At 41.3% G+C, this 19,087-nt stretch overlaps 1 protein-coding gene across 2 annotated transcripts in view; it reads right to left on the bottom strand.

Moving 5' to 3' along the window:
* The window catches only part of tgfb2 (transforming growth factor, beta 2), a 66,668-nt gene that overhangs the window by 4,084 nt on the left and 43,497 nt on the right, over positions 1 to 19,087 (bottom strand). Inside the window, exons 2-6 of one of the 2 annotated variants that reach the window (XM_034230388.1) lie at positions 7,143 to 7,306; positions 2,615 to 2,747; positions 2,411 to 2,521; positions 1,795 to 1,954; positions 17 to 170 (exon numbers count right to left, since the gene is read on the bottom strand). In XM_034230388.1, coding sequence (XP_034086279.1) covers positions 17 to 170; positions 1,795 to 1,954; positions 2,411 to 2,521; positions 2,615 to 2,747; positions 7,143 to 7,306 — 722 coding nt within the window. The remainder of the gene's footprint in view (positions 1 to 16; positions 171 to 1,794; positions 1,955 to 2,410; positions 2,522 to 2,614; positions 2,748 to 7,142; positions 7,307 to 19,087) is intronic. The other variant, XM_034230396.1, reaches the window with a different exon arrangement.

Below are 19,087 nucleotides of genomic sequence, written 5' to 3'. Positions count from 1 at the left end.
ACCTGTCCCTCAGTACCTTGGAATGCTGGGTGTCGGCGCTCCACAGATATGGACAGGCCCCGGCACAGAAGTTGGCCTCGTAGCCCTTTGGCTCGTGGATCCACCTCCAGCCGAGGTCCTTCTTAAAGTCGATGTAGAGAGAGCGTAAGCAGCAGTTGTCCTGAACGTTTCTGCAAAGAGATCAGGGGAGAGTTCAAACAGGGTGCAGTATGTGTAAAATGTTTAGAGGGGATACAATAGATAACGTTTATACAAAGGGTCCTCCATTCATAGTCAGGCTTTTTTTTTGTGTCAATGTGGGGCAGGATTTTTCTTCATGGGTAGAAGGATAAGTCTCTACGCCCATGCATCGACTACAGACGACTCAATAACATCACTGTCAAGAACAGGTGCCCCCTTCCACTTGTTTCCTCTGCATTTGAATTGTTACAAGGTGCTACTATTTTGAGCAAGCTGGACCTACGTAACGCTTACGTGAGAATCGGGGGGGACAAGTGGAAGACGGCCTTTAATACTCCTAGTGGACATTATGAGTATTTGGTCATGCCTTTTGGACTTATCAATGCACCTGCAGTCTTCCAGGGGTTGGTGAATGATGTTCTTCTGGATCTGCTCAATATCTGTGTTTTTGTGTACCTGGAGGACATTTTGATTTTCTCCAAGTCCAAACAGGAGCATGTTTGGACTTGGAGGAAATGTACGCCTAGTCCTCAAGAGGCTCTTGGTAAACCACCTGTTCGTCAAAGCTGAGAAGTGTGTGTTCCACACCACAGAAGTTTCTTTCCTGGGTTTTGTGGTCACCACCGGAAACATCAAGGTGGACCCTGACAAGACCAAGGTGGTGACTGACTGGCCGCACCCTTCAACACGCAAGGAGCTCCAACGCTTTCTGGGTTTTGCCAACTTCTACCGAAGGTTCATCCGAAACTACAGTTTGGTGGCAGCCCCTCTCACAGCCCTCACCACTGTGGCTGAAGGGGCTTATGGTGAATTGAAATCACGCTTCACCTCTGCTCCTATTCTGATATTTCCAGATCCTACTCGCCAGTTTATTGTGGAGGTAGGTGCCTCGGACACTGGAATTGGGGTAGTTCTTTCTCAACGGTCAGCCGAGGATCAGAAAGTTCACCTGTGTGCCTTCATCTCTCGAAAGCTGTCCACAGCAGAAATAAGTTATGACATTGGGAACCGAGATTCTAAGAACATCAAACCTGACGCTCTGTCTCGCCAGTTCAAGCTCCCTCCGGCCTTCTTCATCCCTTGCCTATTCCTCATCGTCCCTGGTTCCACATCTCCTTGGATTTTGTCACTGGTCAACCACCCTCAGACGGTAACACAGTCATACTCACCGTCATAGATCGGTTTTCAAAGTCTACCCTGCTTATTCCATTAACCAGATTACCTACTGCCAAGGAAACTGCTGAAATCATGTTACAACATGTGTTCAGGCTGCATTTTCTCCCCATTGACATGGTCTCTGATCGGGGGCCCCAATTTACTTCTCGCGTTTGGTCCGAGTTTTGCAGGCTGCTGGGAGCCAGTGTCAGTCTCTCGTCTGGATTCCATCCCCAATCCAATGGTCAAGCATGTTGCCTCACTCCCATCACTCCTGGACATATACAACACCCACCTCACTTAACTGTGTGTATTAAATTAAAACGGAGCATTTTCCTTTTTTTTTAAACGGTAGAATGTGCTCACGTGTTAAATGATTTGTTTATAGACTTACTTTACAGGTGACTGGTCATTTTAACGGAATATATTTTTAAAGTAACCCTTATTCCGGGTTAGTACCTGGAGCAATAGGCAGCATCCAGAGCTCTCTTGGCTCGATGGTTGGTTTGGTGGGAATGTGACTCCAGCCGGTATGAAGGCAGCAGCATGAGCAGGAGGTGTGGAGCCCGGGATCTGTGCTTAGGCACCGCTGCACTATGGACGAAGCTGTCATCAATACCTGGAAACATAACAGAGACCAATAAGCTGCATCTAAGGCACAAATTAGCTTCAAAGGAAGTTAGCCCACCAGTGATATTGATTGCCAGTCCGACTTTGGCTTAACCCCGTGGCTCTTGCAGGATATAGTGAAACTTTGGTGCCTACACCTCAAACCCTCTGGGGTCCCTATAGCATGCTCTACTGGAAGATACATGTGTACATTTAAGAGTTAAATGCATAAATTCTGTGCAATTTGACAGAAACATTATGCTAAATCTATGAAGAACCTTGTGCTCTTTTTAGCAAATTATGTATAAATGCATTGGTTTTATACATTTTAATGGATAGGGTATAGGGTAATCAGGAAATTACAATATAAACAACACAATACTTGTGTTTTCATCAGAGTTGTTGACATTCATTCAATTTGGAATAACACCAGACTTATCCTGAAAAAAATGCTGGTTCTCCTTACCTGCAAAGCGTGCTTCCAGCTCCTCACTCTTGTTGGGAATAATGTAGTTATTTGAAGGCACAAAGGTGCAGCATGGACAGTGCAGGCTGATCTTGAAACCACTGTTTCTGTCTGTGGAGAAACAAAAGTCACAACAAGAGGATGCAACCAAACAACACATGGGGTAAACCATGAGGAATGTGATGGGGGGGGACATGTGCTCACCTCTGTGGTTCATCCATTCACTCACTGCCTCCGTCACATCGAAGGAGAGCCACTCGCCCTCCGTCTGTGTTCGTACCACCTTGCTGTCTATATATCGCTGCGTCGGGGACGTCAGGTCTTTGTGTCCTAAAATCTGTGTAGAAAACAGAGGCAAGCACAGTTAAAGTTGTATAACAGAAATGTAATTACTTCAGTTTAAGAAACTTGGAGTAGTCTCAGTAGATACAGAGAAATGTCTAGATATATATACATGTACATATATATATATATATATATATATATATATATAGATATATACACATCTATTATTGCCTTTCAAAAAATGATACTAGTTTTACTAATACTACAATATTAGTTTTTTTCTGATTGATCAGGGTTTTGTGACTTTACTTCTTTGTTTAAGTTAGAGAAAGCTTGCAGTCATGGTTAAAGAAATGAAGTGAATTAGCAAAAAGGTTAGGGGGTAGAGCCAAACCTGAACCACACCTCTAATCCGGCCTTGTTTGTCTCTCAATTGTAAGACCCACCCACCCTCCCCTTCTCAATTAAATTCATCTATTCCCCTTCCTACCCCATCATTTTCCACATCGCTACATCCCTTCATCCCCCGACCCTTCATCCCTTCAAACATTCATCCCTTCTTTCGGTCTCCCTTATCTCTTTCTATTTCATCTGGCACTTTTTGTCTCATTCCAGGTAGCATCTGGGGGCTAGATCGGGCCGAAGCACACCTGAAATGGAACCCCCACCCTGAGTCTTCCTCTTCTTAAAGGTGCTTTAAGTAACTTTAAGGAAAAATCTGTTACTGCAAAATCAGTTACCAAATATGCAGTTTACTGAGCTTTACCAGCTGCTGTATTTGCATTTGGTAATGCAGTGTATTCTAAACAGACACAATCACAAGACACACACACAAAGTCATAACTTAATACACCATACATTAGCATAGAAGACACACAAGCAGACAAAGTATATTTGGAGGACAATTGTTTTGAGGCGTTGGTTGAGGTCTAGCAGTCCGCTCTTTTCTCTCTCTTTGATTGATTGGCCAGGTCTGGGACGAGCAATGAGAGCGTAACCAGATGCTGGACAGAGTGTGTTATTCAGCTGTCCTTCAGAACCATGTGTTTCTGTTGGCTCATCCCTGCCTAATGTGTAAAACACAATTCCTGCTGCTCTCACTGAGATCTCCTGTTAGGACTGGTTAGGAAAGCCTGAGTGAAGGGTAGACACAGTAAATAGAGAGAAGAATCACAGGTGAGATTAATGAGTTTTTATGATGTGGAAGAAAGAGATTTTATAACTCTTCTGAGGATTGTACTTGTTGACTCGTCTAGGTGACTGTAACACTGTAATATACTCATGATCCTCTAAAGACTTTTGTGTTTCTGCTCTATTTTATGTCTAAAGCTGAATTCACATGATGCGTGATTTGCTCTTTGCTCAACGCAAGGTTTGGCGCAGAGCCTGCAGTGAAAATACCTAGTTACGTTTTGTTTCTATGGTTTCCTCCCTTGCTAGCTTGCACTGCTTCATACAGCTGTCATCTGATTGGTTGCGTGTTGAAAGGGCAGCAGTAAACAAAGTAAATATGAACCATCATTTTTACTTTCAAGTGGTGCTGGACTCCGAAGGTAGCGCTTCCACGTATTCAACATTACATTACATTGCATTTAGCTGACGCTTTTATCCAAAGCGACTTACAATAAGTACATTCGACCAGGAAGACACAACCTTGAAGAAAACAGAATCATATAAGTACATCAGGTTTCATAGAGCCAAACATTTCAAGTGCTACTCAACCGGCTTTAGAAAAGCCAGTCCTTTATCAGTATATAAGTGCTTTGTTAATAGTTCTAACGCTCGAAGTGGAGTCGAAAGAGATGAGTTTTCAGTTTGCGCCGGAAGATGTGCAAGCTATCTGCCGTCCTGATGTCAATGGGGAGCTCATTCCACCATCTTGGAGCCAGGACAGCAAACCCACGTGTTTTTGCCGATGGGAACTTGGGTCCCCCTCGCAGCGAGGGCGCAACGAGTCGTTTGGCTGATGCAGAGCGTAGTGCACGCGCTGGGGTGTACGGTTTAACCATGTCCTGGATGTAGGAAGGGCCAGATCCATTCGCAGCATGGTAAGCAAGTACCAGTGTCTTGAAGTGGATTCTAGCAGTTACCGGAAGCCAGTGAAGGGAGCGGAGGAGCGGAGTGGTGTGGGAGAATTTAGGAAGGTTGAAGACCAGACGAGCCGCTGCATTCTGGATGAGCTGCAGAGGTCGGATGGCACATGCAGGTAGACCAGCCAGGAGGGAGTTGCAGTAGTCTAGGCGTGAGATGACGAGAGCCTGGACCAGAACCTGAGTCGCTATCTGAGTCAGCTGGGGACGTATCTTCCTGATGTTGTAAAGCGTGTATCTGCAGCAACGGGTTGTAGCAGCGATGTTTGCAGTGAAGGACAGGTTGTTATCTAGGGTCACACCCAGATTCCTTGCAGTCTGAGTCGGGGAAACAACTGAGGTGCCGATGTTGATTGTTAGGTCAAGAGTGGGACAATCTTTTCCCGGGAGGAAGAGCAGCTCAGTCTTGTCAAGGTTGAGCTTGAGGTGATGAGCAGACATCCACTGAGAGATGTCAGCTAGACAAGCAGAGATGCGTGCAACGACCTGGGTCTCTGAGCGGGGAAAGGACAGAATTAATTGGGTGTCGTCAGCGTAGCAGTGGTAAGAAAAACCATGCGGGCTAATGACTGGTCCGAGCGAGTTTGTGTACAGGGAGACAGCACTGCTCTCTCCATAGAAACACAAAGGCAACGCCAAACGAAGAGCTGTTTTATCATGTATCATGTAATTGCAGCTTTAGATCCTCATGTTTACTTGTGTTACTTTTTCAATACATATTTGTTAAAACATTGTGGCAGGGATTCAGTAAAAGAGCGATAGACGTCCGTGGGAGGTCTACGTCAAAATATATAATACACAACAAAAGCAGTTCTAAAAGTAGAGTTTTTATGTGTTATTCGAACATGGACAGAATGATGCAGTAATGGGTGTTTGTCAAGAGAGTTCTAGAGGGAGGGGCAGCTATGGAGTAACATATGTAAGTCAACTTAAATCATGTACGTAACTTACATACATAACTCGAGTTACATAAGAAATATACTTAAAAAATAAACGACTTGTTTTCCCAAACTATGATGTTTTACCAAACCTAACAAGTACGTGTCTTGTGTTTAAGTTTATCAAAGTACCCTAAAGATCAATTTACAAAAGTTGGTCTGAATTAGCTGTTGTCTTAAAACAAGACTAACGTGTCTTTGAGTGTGTTGTTGGTTGGCTCTCTGTATTTATTGCCCCTTTTTATACTGATCATTAAAGATTCCTTCCAAATGTGCTTTCAATATATGTAATGAATGAAAGATTCACAGTCCTTGAACTATGTAAAAAGTTATTAGGGCTTCCGTCATCTGAGTTGGGTAAATCAATTATCAAATTATACCATTATACCATACCATTAAAACATGAACAATTCCATTAGTTACAATTGATATAACTTTTGCAAGGGTCCTTTATTTGAAAGCTGCATCCAGATATTTTCTAGCACTGCTGCTTATCTGTTCTACTGATTATTTAACCAGGAGAGTTTAATTTGATTTGAGTTGTGTTTCTGTGAAGCCTTCCAGGCAAAAGTGACAGCAAGTGTTTTCCCCCAAAAAAGGGGCGTGGCCTTACGTAGAGGGAAAGTATCCAGATGCGTTGCTCTCATCTATCACAGCAGCAGCACATGTATTAACCGGCTGTTTATAAAAATACATTTTTTTAAGTGCCTGTCTCTTTAAGGCCCCACTCTCAAAAAGCCCAGTCTGCTCTGATTGGTCAGTGTTTATGGTCTTGTTAGCTAGGATTCAGATTAATTTTAATTGTGTCTGTACAGTGCCCATAATCCACCCTGTTATTAATACATGTCTTGTGTTGCTTACAGCCTCACTGCTTGTAGTAAAGGTTTTTGAGGAAACCAATGTTTCACATTTTCCTAGGCTGGATGAGATCTGGAGAAGCTTTCACACACATCTTACACACATTAAAATAACAATGTTCAAGTGTTGTCGTTCAATCTAATCATGATGTTAAAGTAAAAATAAATGTTAAACCTTTCCTCGCCCAAATAAATTGAACTCTTGAATGATGAAAACATCCAAAAACCAACAATATACCACAAACAAACAAAACAAAGACTCTGATGTGCAATAAAATCTATGTGCAATATGTAACTAGTTAAAATTATTATTATTGCTTGCTGTCTTCTTAGTTTGACTACTTAACACTGTAACAAGAATCTGTACGTATCTCTGCGCTATATATAAGTGTACCCCTGTGTTCTACCTTCTACCACACTACATTCTACATGTTACCCTTAATTTATTTTACAAATACTGCTGCCGCTGCTACTTTTCTACCCGAATAAGTACTTTGTACTTTGTAATAACTGCTCATTCTTATTTGCATAAAGGGTTCCCGCCCGGGGGAAGTGTGTGTACCTGGTACAGTTCAATGCGCTGCTCAGACACCCGGGCCCTGTGGTTTTGAAGACGGAAGATCCTGAGCTCAGCCTTCACCAGGTTGGAGGCGTTCTTTTCCATGGAGGACACATCAAACGTCAGCCGCCTGAAGTAAGGGTTGAAGTGTGTGGGAGAGATTACATCTATAAGAAAGGAGAGAGAGAGAGCGGCTGATTAAGGATAAGTGTGTGAATGTTAGCGAGAGAACAGACAAAATGACTCGATATCTCTCCAGGGAGACATTACTTTATCTGTGGTGATCCACACTGAAAATTGGAAAAAAATGTGGGATCGGAAAACAGGGAAAGATGGGGACCTCACAGTGTGTCAGAGAACTGTACTCTGCCAATACAAATTAAAATAATATCTTTCTTTTAAGTGGTTTGTTGACAGCTGCACAGAAAGTATATATACATATATAAGTATAGAGAACAGAGTCTTTGGGATTAAGAATACATTTTTGAAAAGACAACATTTTAAGATCGTAAGAGTAAGGCAGGCTATAGGCTCACTATATTTTCAATGTGTGTTAATGTGATAGCATTTAAGACATATCATACAATCCAAATATTGGAATACATGAAAATTCATAATTCACGAGAGGTCATCCCCAACATTTTTGTTGGTAATAAATACAAAACAAACACATTGCTTGTATTTCTACACCACCTTATATGTTGGATTGAGTCAGTATCAGATCAGGATATTTCTGTTTTGGTAAAACAGCGCCCTGTCAACAAATAAGTAAAAGTTTGGGTTGAGAGTGTTGACGGCTAAAAACTGTAGCGGTTCTGACGGACACAACAGCATGGATGTACATGTTGTTGTGTTTTCTATTTTCTGTTGTGTATGTCTGAGCTGTGGCTCAGGATCAGAATTAATCTAAAGGGGTCTTATTGTGCTTTTTGGGGTTTTCCCTTTCCTGTAGTGTGTTATATACTGTAGGTTTTTGTGCATGTAAATGGTCTGCAAAGGTTAAATCCCTGTGTTCCCTCCAGAGGGAGTTTCTACACACTCTCCCCCCCCCTGCCGGAAACACCTCCATTGGACTCCTTTATTTACTTCCCTAACATACCGATATCACTATGTAACATTCACACTTATTGGCTGGCTCCAACACATTGGCTAAGAGGTGGGACATCTCTAAGCGATTGACCAATCACAACAGAGCTGGCCAGCTAACCAATCAGAGCAGACCGGGCTCTGGTTTCAGACAGAGGGTGAAAAGAGGTGCTGCAGCACAGGCAGTATGAGAAACATAAATAGTTTTTTAAACATTAAAGCATGGAGACATGTCACAGAAGAGTAGGGATGGGTATCGTTTGAAATGTATCGATTCCGATTTCGATTCCGGTTCTGCTTATCGATTCCGGTTCTTATCGATTCCCCGTTTCGATTCCAAAATTGTAAAATAAAGAGGTCAAACGTTTAGATAACAAAAATATATTTATTCTTAAAAGCTTTAACTGAAATTGTTACTAAAAAATATACATGCAATACAAATGTATTGCACAATAGCTGTGCTTTATTTTAACTGAGCTATGCCTGTGGCAAGCTATTAACAGGCATTACACTTTGCCTTTTCTTTTTTTAGTGTAGTGGAGCCTCACTTCAGAGTGTTTACCGCGACCTATCTTTGGTCTTATGAAGTGACTGAGCTCGTGAAATGTCTACGGGAGGGCGGGGGAGCATCGCTGCGGGGCAACTGTGGACCTCTGTCGCCTGTCAGCGCAATTTATATGATGCCGTTTTAAAAAATGTACCGTTCTGTGATTCTCCAGGTCCGCCCTGTATTCCACCGGGTCACCGCAGCACCGCGGCGCAGACGGACCCGCTGGAATACAGGGTCTACCGCGTTTAGGAACCGTTAAGCAGAACCGAAATTGTGTATTTTGTATGGGTACCCGGTACCCGGCATTTTCTTATCGGTTCTCATCTGGAACCGAGTTTCGGTTCCCAACCCTACAGAAGAGAGACAGAAAATGTACAATAAGAACCTGAAAATCATCAGAATAGGGCCCCTTTTCGTACGGTACTTTAGTAAATGTACTTAGGTACTTTCAACAACTAATATTTTCATGATTTCTACTCCCTGTGACTAGTAAACAGATCCTGCAGAGTCCAGAGTGTGCCTTTAAAGTCTGAATGATATCTCTCCTGGCGTCAAACATTTCAAAGCCAGGTCAGATGAACCCTAACACCCAGTGACAGCCGCCATGCACAGTAGCAGCAGCACAATCCCACTAACACACTGCTGAGAACCATGTGTGTGGAAGTGTTTGACATACGCTTACGCAGCACTGGGGGGGACACGCGCAGCACTGACAGCCACATGTGTTGCCATGTCTGACAGATGCAGTGGAACACACACACATGAACAGCGGAATACTGAGAACCATGTGTGCGGCGGAGAAGTGTTTGTCAGCGTCCCACAGCACGATGAATCAGGAGGCCCGGAGGTCTGAAAATGATGGCTGTAACGTAAGGCAGAAGCCCAGGATTAGCAAGACACTGCGGTGTGTTTAGAGAGAGAATACAACCACAGCAAGCAGCCAGACATGCAGCAGCTGACAGGCCAACACACAAACACAGACACACAAGAGAAATACGTTTTTGATTCATGTCCTTTACTTTTTTTTTTAATATGGCAATTCTTGTCAAACCTTTAGATGTACTGTCTCTGATTTAATTTTGTTTCACCACAAGCGCAAGTGTTACAGGGTTTTTTCTAAACCTGGCAACAGTGGCGCTGGACCCTAATACTTTCGCCGTGCGTCCTCATACCAAAATGCAGATTTACCCCGTAACATTTTAAAGTGAAGTAAAGAGAAACTCCCTCTGGAGGGAACACAGGGATTTTAGACTTTGCAGACCATTAACATGCACTAAAACACATATAACACACTACAGGAAAGGGAAAACCACAAGAAGCAGGATACAGCCTTTCTAACAGACAGCGGCAGTTATGAAAAGAGTAATAAGAGACAGATCCATTTGAAACCTTTCTCTATAATACTTAAGTATTTGCACAGTCATGCAGTTTACTGAAAGTGTTTTCCCTTAGAATAGAATAATACGACTTTATTGTTCACAGACATGGAAACTTGTTTTTGCCCCTCTGGCAGTTCATTAAACATCAAAGCTATAGACCACATGAAGACAGCCCTGACACTATGTATACTCCCATGTAATAACATTTAAGAAAATATGTCGTCTCTTAAGAACAGAGCAAGCCGACTCCCTGCAGGATAATTGACTTCCTATGTACATTGTTAGTATCCAGCTTCACTAATCCGCCAAATACATGGTCATGAATGTTCCTCAGAAAACGGAACACTTTATATTTAAAGAATATATGAGTAAGAAAAGCCAAATCAGTAAAGTAACCAAAGTAACTCTCCCAACCCTGGCTATAACATATCAAGCTTTTCAAATATGAACATGCTGCTGTCCATATGAATGAGTACATTGTGGATAGAATGCACAGAGTACTGTTCTACAGTACTGCACGTAGAGCTGTGAGCAGGCCAGTGGGAATCCTTTTTATTTGCTTGATGAGAGAAAGTGCCATCCTTGGTGGATTTGGAGTATCTATGTAAATGACATAATAGCAGAAACACACTGTGGCAGAAGAATGAAGCGTACAGAAAGACTTACTGTCTGCTTCAACTTCTGACTGTTTGTCCAGCCAACTCCCAGGACCCTCACACCCCCCTGAGAAATACCTCGCCGCTGTTGTGTTTCAGCCGGCTGTCTCCAGAGTGTCTATCTCTCTCTACACTCAGCATATTCAGCCTACCATCAGGACACAAAGTTAACATAATTGCCCAATATTTGCCAACTCCAGCAGCAGATAACCAATATACATGTATGTATGTAATATGTATGCATGGGTTTACATGTATTTGTTGAGATGCTGCACCACCTTTGCTCCAACCAGGAGTTGTGAGTGTCAGAACAACAGGAAGATCTTCAGTACAGCAGCTTTGAGCTAAATGGTTGTCAAAATGCTCAAATTCACAGTGACAATGTTACAATTCTGATCTTAAGCTAATTTGGGTTATTTTTACAGTGTCCCTGATCCTATTTAAATGTGTGAGCATGCTAACCACTGCTTATAAGCACAGCTAAGGTTGATGGGAATGTATTTTTGAAGGTTTTAGGTCAAATATCAAAGTATTGGAATGATTTAAACTTGACCTAATGATGAAAATCCAACCAAAACCCTTGTTGAGACATTTGAATCTTGAAAGTGTTGCTATACCAGATAAGCAATAATTTATTTAAGATGTAGGATTTTACAGTAGCGATCTTATCACGATAAACAAACACATTTTGGTTTTAGCACAAACATCAGGTAGCTGTAGTACCTGATGAACTCCGTTACATCGACACAGTTATACTGTCTGCAGTTTGTGCAGGCTGCCACTGAACTCTGTGCTGCTGCTCGCCCCTCTTCGCAGCTCATTTTCACCGTCTGTTTTGACAAGAACCGTGCGTGTGCAGCACTGCTCTCGATCTTCATGTGTCATTTCCTACAGCAGTGCATTTTGAAAAGTTTGGGTCTAACAGAGTCTGCTGCGTAGAGTGTTTTAAACTCATTCTACCTGTGGGTTGAAATCATAGACTATGGTAAGATGTACAATATTACGTAGGAATAGGCCTAAAGTTCACTCACAACTTATAAAAACACAGCTGTTTACTTTTTAAATGAATCACATAACATTAACTTCATACATTATGAAGGCCGTTACCATATTTTCATTTATATTTGGAATTAAGACATGTTCTCATTGTCTGTAGAGTGAAAAGAGATTGAATAAAGTTTCAGAGTGGGGCATCCCGTTTAATTGTATAAAATTGTCTACTACAAAATACAAAACACATATTGTGACATACATTTTAGGTCATATCGTGCAGGTCTTGTGGAAGCACAATATGTGAGCTACTCCAAAAGTTGCAGCCACCAACATCAGATGGATAGTTTGTATAAAACATTAACAGTAATAAAACAGATACATAAATAATACTTGTAGGTTAAAACCATTAGTGAGTAAGAATGAATAAGACATGTGAATTGGTTAAACAACACTTCCTCAAGTGATTTCAAAGTTTACTAAAAGTGTGATGCAATCCACCTTGGATAGTAGGACCTGTTGTACATACCGTTAGCAAACCAATGAGAACCTACAGTAAGCACATGGAGATGCAGCAATGCTCTATGGGAAGTGTGTGACCTGTATGAACTCCGAAGCAATGCTCTGATCAAACAAGCACACATCAACATGTTTAATCCCTGTGCTCCATCCGGTCAGTGGCCGACACTGAGCAGTATGCAGTGTGAGCAGCCGAGGCAGATGAGCCAACACTAACAATGCTCTTTCTTGTTTCCTTCCCATTCCTCAATGGAGAAAGTCACACTTCAAACTCCTGGAGGACCAGCTGAAGGTGAACAGTTTACACAAACTGCTGCAGAGCCTCATGAATGAGTGCGCTGTGCTTGAACACAACACTGGAAGCATTGAGCAGAGCCCACGCTGACACATGCTGGGAATGGCAGACACACACTCACATTCAAACACACACACATTCTGATGGACATCCAGTTGTAGAGCCCAGTTCTAGGGTAAGACTGATATTTGCTCTCATACCAATATTTTCGATGCAATTAACAACTAAAGGGGACATATTATGCTGATGTTCAGGTTCATATTTGTATTTAGTGTCTCTACTGTGCAATGTCTCCATGCTTTAATGTTCAAAAAGATTTTTATTTTTCAAACTACCTGTGCTGCAGCACCTCTTTTCACCCTCTGTCTGAAACCAGAGCCCATCACCTAAAATGTGTTGAAGCGCAAGTGTTACATAGTGATGCCATTATTATTATCATTATTATTATTATTATCATTATTATTGGCAAAGTTGCCTCTCACACATATCCCAGTCATTAAACAATGACTGTGGGATATGTGTGAGAGGCAACTTTGGGATTGTAGCCTTTGTAGACCATTTACATGCACCAAAAACTATAACACACTACAGGAAAGGGAAAACCCTAAAAAAACAAACAGACAGTGGATAAAATAAAATGTTTTTGGTGTACTGACTCCTTGAGGTACACCAGTGGTTCTCAAAGTGGGGGGCGCGCCAGTGAGCTAAAGTACTCTCTGAGTGTTTAGATAGTTAACTTTAGTCTAAGTTATATCAGTGGGTCTCAAATGTTTTGATGTAAACAATTATTTCCGAGGCACACGTTTATATGATCATTATAGTTATAAAAAAATAAGAGAATAAATGAAAAACAGGTATGAAATAATTATGACAGTAAAACAAGAACAAAGTTTAAAGGGTGATTTGTAAAATATCCATAAAGAAAAAGTAAATCTGTTTCCAGTTCTGTTTCATATGGATGTTGAGAGATGTATCCATAGATCTCTTCATTTTGCTCTCAAAGTGCACCAGATTGATGCTTTTAACTTCAATATTTATAAATAAATCTTCCCGGGGGAGCATGCCCCCGGACCCCCCTATGTTAGGTCCACTCCCCACTTATAAAAATAGCACTTTACCCCTGCTTACACCTATATGCCTCGAGCCTTCATTGTAATTGTCACACTGTGTGTGCGTGGGGAGTGTTGCAGTAGAAAATTCCTCTGTAGCGCCCGGTACATTAATGGGAAACCCTAAATGTTTGAGCACCCTCTATGAAACGTCAAGCTACCCCACAGCACCCCCAAAAGAAATCTCTGGCGCCACCACTGAGCTTGACTATTTGTGTTGGGGGGGGCCCGACTTTTTTTTTTCTCCAAAGGACAGAAAAAGTTTGAGAACCACTGAGGTACACTGAGGCAGGTTTCAGTTCACTCACACGCCACTAAAAATAATCTGTGTAGTTTGACACTTACATGTAAGTATTAAAATAAAACAATATATTGACTGTACTGCAGGTCAATATGTAAAAAAAATTCTAAGCTCATTGCAGGGACTCAGTATGCTTCAGGCAAACAACTTGAGCTGTATAACATGTCATCCTACCACGATATGCTGACTACTTTCACACCACCTGACCATTCTCTGTGTGAAGCATTATCTACTTTTTCCCTTATTTTCCCAATGTTGAGATGGCTATTGGTGTCATGGTGTAAAGAGTGTACAGAGCAAAGTAAACAGTAATGTGGGAACAACAGTTTGTGGTTTTAGGGGGGGTTTAATGCTGTAGCTATTGATATCATGCTGTTCACACTACTGCAACCCCCAACATAAGGAAAACTCTTATGTGTACTTTGACACTACCATCATTGGCTGGAATCGTAGAGTGATGCTCAGACAACTCAGAGAGCTCAGAAGAAATTAGTCTTCAAAACAAGAAAATTACTAAGCATTTTACCATTCCCAACGCTTCACCTTTAAATATTATTTTCTTTTAAATGTGTGTTTGGTCAGATGCCTGAAATAAGGTCTCTGGCTAACACAAGCTGATACACAAGAGATATTCACATTTGTTCCACATACAATATGTCAGTAAATACCCCACTGGTGAATGTCTGAAGCTTCTATGTGTCATTAAAACAGCCGTTTCTAAAAGGTGTCTATGATACTACTAACCGCCATCACTCTGGACATTAGCCACCTTTAGCTTAGCAATGTTGATGCGCAGCCATGAAATCGTGATGTAGTTTGTTTAAAGTCTAATGGTAGCTTTTCACTTGAAAAAAAGTGGTGCTAACTCGTGAAGGTCCTGTTGTAGGACTTGACAAAACTTGTATGTATCATATATGTGTGTTTGTCACAGAGCTTCATTTCTGCAATATTCCAAAATCCAACAGATAAATTCATCACTTTTTGTTAAGGGAGCCCTTGCAAAGCTTACTTGCTGTCGAAACTGCTGACGTCTGGAAAGGAATACAGTATTCACTATCGCACCGGCAGACTGAAGAGCAGCTTCTTTCCACAGGCTTTGAAATACCTAAAATAATTCTACACACTATATCATAGCATAAAGGGACTAAAACTGCATTTCATTGCACCATCCTGTGTTGTACAATGACAAACAAACATTCAACCCTTGACGGACAACACAAGTATTTTTTGTCACAGGACCAGGTATATCATCGGTGATGTACATTAGAACTTTGGATGGAGCCAGGCTAACTGTTTCCCCCTGTAAGTCTATGTTGAGATAAGCTAACCATATCCTGACTCCAGCACTCTACATTACACTATTACATTACATTATTGTTATCCATCTTCTTATCTCAATCTTAAAAATAAATGTTGTAATATTATTTTCAATGCTTTACCACAAAGCTGTACTTGTCATACATCCACAAATGGGATGGGTTTAATGTAGTCAGAATTTTACTTGACTTTTCACTATTTGTGATGATTTAAAGTTGCTTCAATTCAGACCCTCCATTTCTATTTCCAAATACATTTGGGTATTCTAGTAAAAGGAGATCTGCAGGGAAATTCCAGAGGTTGGTTGAGAGTGTGGGCCACAAGCCAATCACTGCATGAGTGGCTGCAGGCAGCGGTATACAGCGGAGTCAGCCCACATTACCACTGATTTATCCAAACTTGACATAAAAATGATCCACCACAACTGGCGCCACTTTGGTCGTTTCTATGAGTGTGTGTGTGCGCATCGCTCTATCACATTGACGGGACTAAGACAGAAGAGAGACGAGTGATGTCATATCATACACACACACACACACACACACACACACACACACACACACACACACACGCACGCACACACACACACACACACACACACACACACACACACACACACACACACACACACACACACACACACACACACACAGTGACATGAAGGCTTTCATAGAGTTTCTCTCTCAGAGAAAAGTTGATGTCACGAGGGTTGTCACACACAGCCATCACGGGGCCCCTGATTCCCGTAATCAGTCACTTCATTACTCATCACTCCCATTACCTCAAATAGCAGTGGCAAAGCACTAAAACATATGATGTAGGACTAACCCAAGTTACAGGAGTACAGAGATTATATGAGAGACTGTTCTCTGTTGGTTTAATTAGCTGTTAGATAATGAGAACATGAATGGCACAACCATGTTGCCCTGCTAGGTCCTTGGCTCTAAGTTACGGTTAGGGTTACCCCTAGATTCCACCGGGTCCGTCTGCGTCGCGTTACGGCCGCGTTACGGCCGGGTTACGGCTACGCCGCGGCGTTCGCAAAGATCGCGGCCACTCTAGTCAATGGGTGCTATTCCACCAGAAATAGCTTCTTCCCCAAGATAAAACATATTTTAGATTGACCTAAGTGTCCAACATTTTAGATATAAAGCTATTTAGTTTGGTGGGCACCTATTGTTGCTATACATTTTATTAAACACAATGACCACCAAATCTTAATCCATTTCCTCAATATTGACACCAAATATGTAACAAAAGCAGCACATGTGTAACTTGTAAAAACTGAGTCACAAATATTTAGCATTGTAGCAAATATGCTAAGTAGGACTGACCTAAATAGTCAACAATTTAAATGAAGCGAAGGAAATTGGAGGTTATGAAACAAAGGAACATTCCATTTGGTCTACATGGGGCTGCTGAAAGTTAGATTTTACCAGAACAATTGTCTGGTTTCTCCCAGTAAATTATGTACACTATGTTGGTATAAATATCAATGTATTAACACTGCTGTGTTGCACTAAAAATGTCCATCTGCTTGTTGTGCTTGAACAAATCACCATGTAGACTAAGTTCCACTATAATATAATAATACTGTCCTGAGATCCAAGAGCATATGTTATATTTAGAGCATTGGACACAATCCCCCAGTTTGTTTGACTGTCTAAAGTGCTTCATGTATTTCAGAATCCTTCATGACATTGACACAGTAATAATAGACACAAATGTACACCTCATAGTGAGCCGGAAGCAAACAGAGGCCCATCTGTCAGTATCTAATATCTTTAAAATAATTAAACCTCTAAAGTGTTTCTGACCAAAGGACGTTTAGAGTTTATAAGAAACCTGTGTGAGGATTGATTAAAGGGGTGTTTCCTGCACGGGGGGAGAAGGCTGCTCTCTGCTTCCCTGGCCGGTAAACTCTCTGACTGGTGGCTTTGTCAGCAGAAACCACTGGCTTCAAGGTTCTCTTCCACTCTGCAATGAGTTAGTAGAACTCTGAGTGCCGGACTTCTGGCTAATCTGTCATTACGACATATTTTCCATATGAAATGTAAGAACAGAATAAGGCTGCACTGCACATACTGTAGGTAAATGATACTGGTAAAACTGAAACATATGCTTAGATTCTTAAATATTGTCTAATTGGGGTAATTATCAGCAAATAAAATGTAGTGTGTCATACTATATATCCTTTTGAATATGTTCTTGAACTACATCATAGATTGTAATTGCTCAGTATGACCAGGTTTGGACCAAAAAGCACAACTAAGAGGCTGGTAATCAGGCAGGTTAATATAAAGGTTCAGATGTAATGGTGTTCAGTTACAGCCTGTCTGTAGGCATACTTATCCAGAATCAGGCAAAGGGTCAGAAGTCCAAAGAACCATCCAAAGGGTTAAAACAGACAGGAAAAAGGCAAAAATAGAAAATAGCTGGTAACTAGAGTATACTGCAAGGCCAATGGGAAAGTAAAAAAGGTATGCAGGGAAGCAGGGGAGATCAGGTAATGTTGAATGGCAGGAACACATAATTTACTGCATGGCAGAAAGGAGTGGTGCAATATATGTATATATCCCATCAGCCTCCAGGCTTTATGCTAAGCTAGGCTAACCAAATATGTACACATACATGAGATTGAAAATGTTATCTCCCTCTTGGAAAGAAAAGGGAAAATCGTATAACCCAAAATGTTGACATTTTTCATTGATTCAATACTGAGATATAACTTTCTTCGATGTATCTAAAAAAAAGCTTTGATCAAAATAAAAAAGAAGCGTAGTGTCCCTTAAAAAAGTGATGGTTGGGTCAATTTTCAAAAGATAAATATATATAGTGTGTAATTTGAAAGTATCAGTTGCAGTATCCATGTGATTAATGACCACTCTCTTTTCCTTTAGACCAACTCCATGTTTAATATGTGGTTATTTTTTCCAGTGGTGTAGACTAAAAATCTGTGCTGTGGAAGATAACTCACATTGTTCATGGTGATGACAGTTTCTATGGTCTTTAAATAAATACTAACTTCTGCCAACCAGGAGGAAATGAGCACAACAGCTCTTGGCAAATAGTCAAATAGCAGCAGACAATCAGCCCAAATGTGTGTTTTCATTGCCAAAGTCTTTGGGCATGCAAATTCTCCTATACTCTGGGCGCTTGACATTGCAAGTGTGGGGCTTGCCCAGCAAAGTGACGTCAATAGCCAATAACTTTTACCATGCTTTTTTACCAAACTATTTTATCCAGCCGCCTGGACGGGCTCCATTGGCCCAACTCCTTAACACTCAGGAGTATAACATCGAGATACTCAACTAGATTGAGGCAGTAACTCACTCCCAACATGAAGGCAGAACACTTTTTTTTTCAGGAAGACACCATCAAGGCCTCAGACTTTGAGGTACTGACTCTCATCCCGAGCTCCTCACACTCAGCTTCAAACCACTCAAGTGGGGACATCTTGGTCTGATGAAGACAACACAAACACATCGTCTGCATAGAGCAGAGACTTATTCTGAGGTTCCCAAACAAGGCACTCTACTCCACCCACTACCCATGAAAAAGGAATACATGTACTTATTCTAATAAGAGTAGCAATTATTAAACTAATGACAAGAAATCGGTTAAAAGATCACAACTTTCAAGATGGAAGAATGAAAGATAAATTACATTTATGGAAAAAAATAACTATGAGATAAGAAATGAAGTTCATATCTTTGATGAAATATGGGGGAAATGGGTGTGATATA

This window comes from Gymnodraco acuticeps, unplaced genomic scaffold (assembly GCF_902827175.1).
Source record: "Gymnodraco acuticeps unplaced genomic scaffold, fGymAcu1.1, whole genome shotgun sequence".
Lineage (NCBI taxonomy): Eukaryota > Metazoa > Chordata > Actinopteri > Perciformes > Bathydraconidae > Gymnodraco > Gymnodraco acuticeps.
Note: the sequence above shows the minus strand (reverse complement) of the source record. Positions and strands in the feature narration are given on the sequence as shown.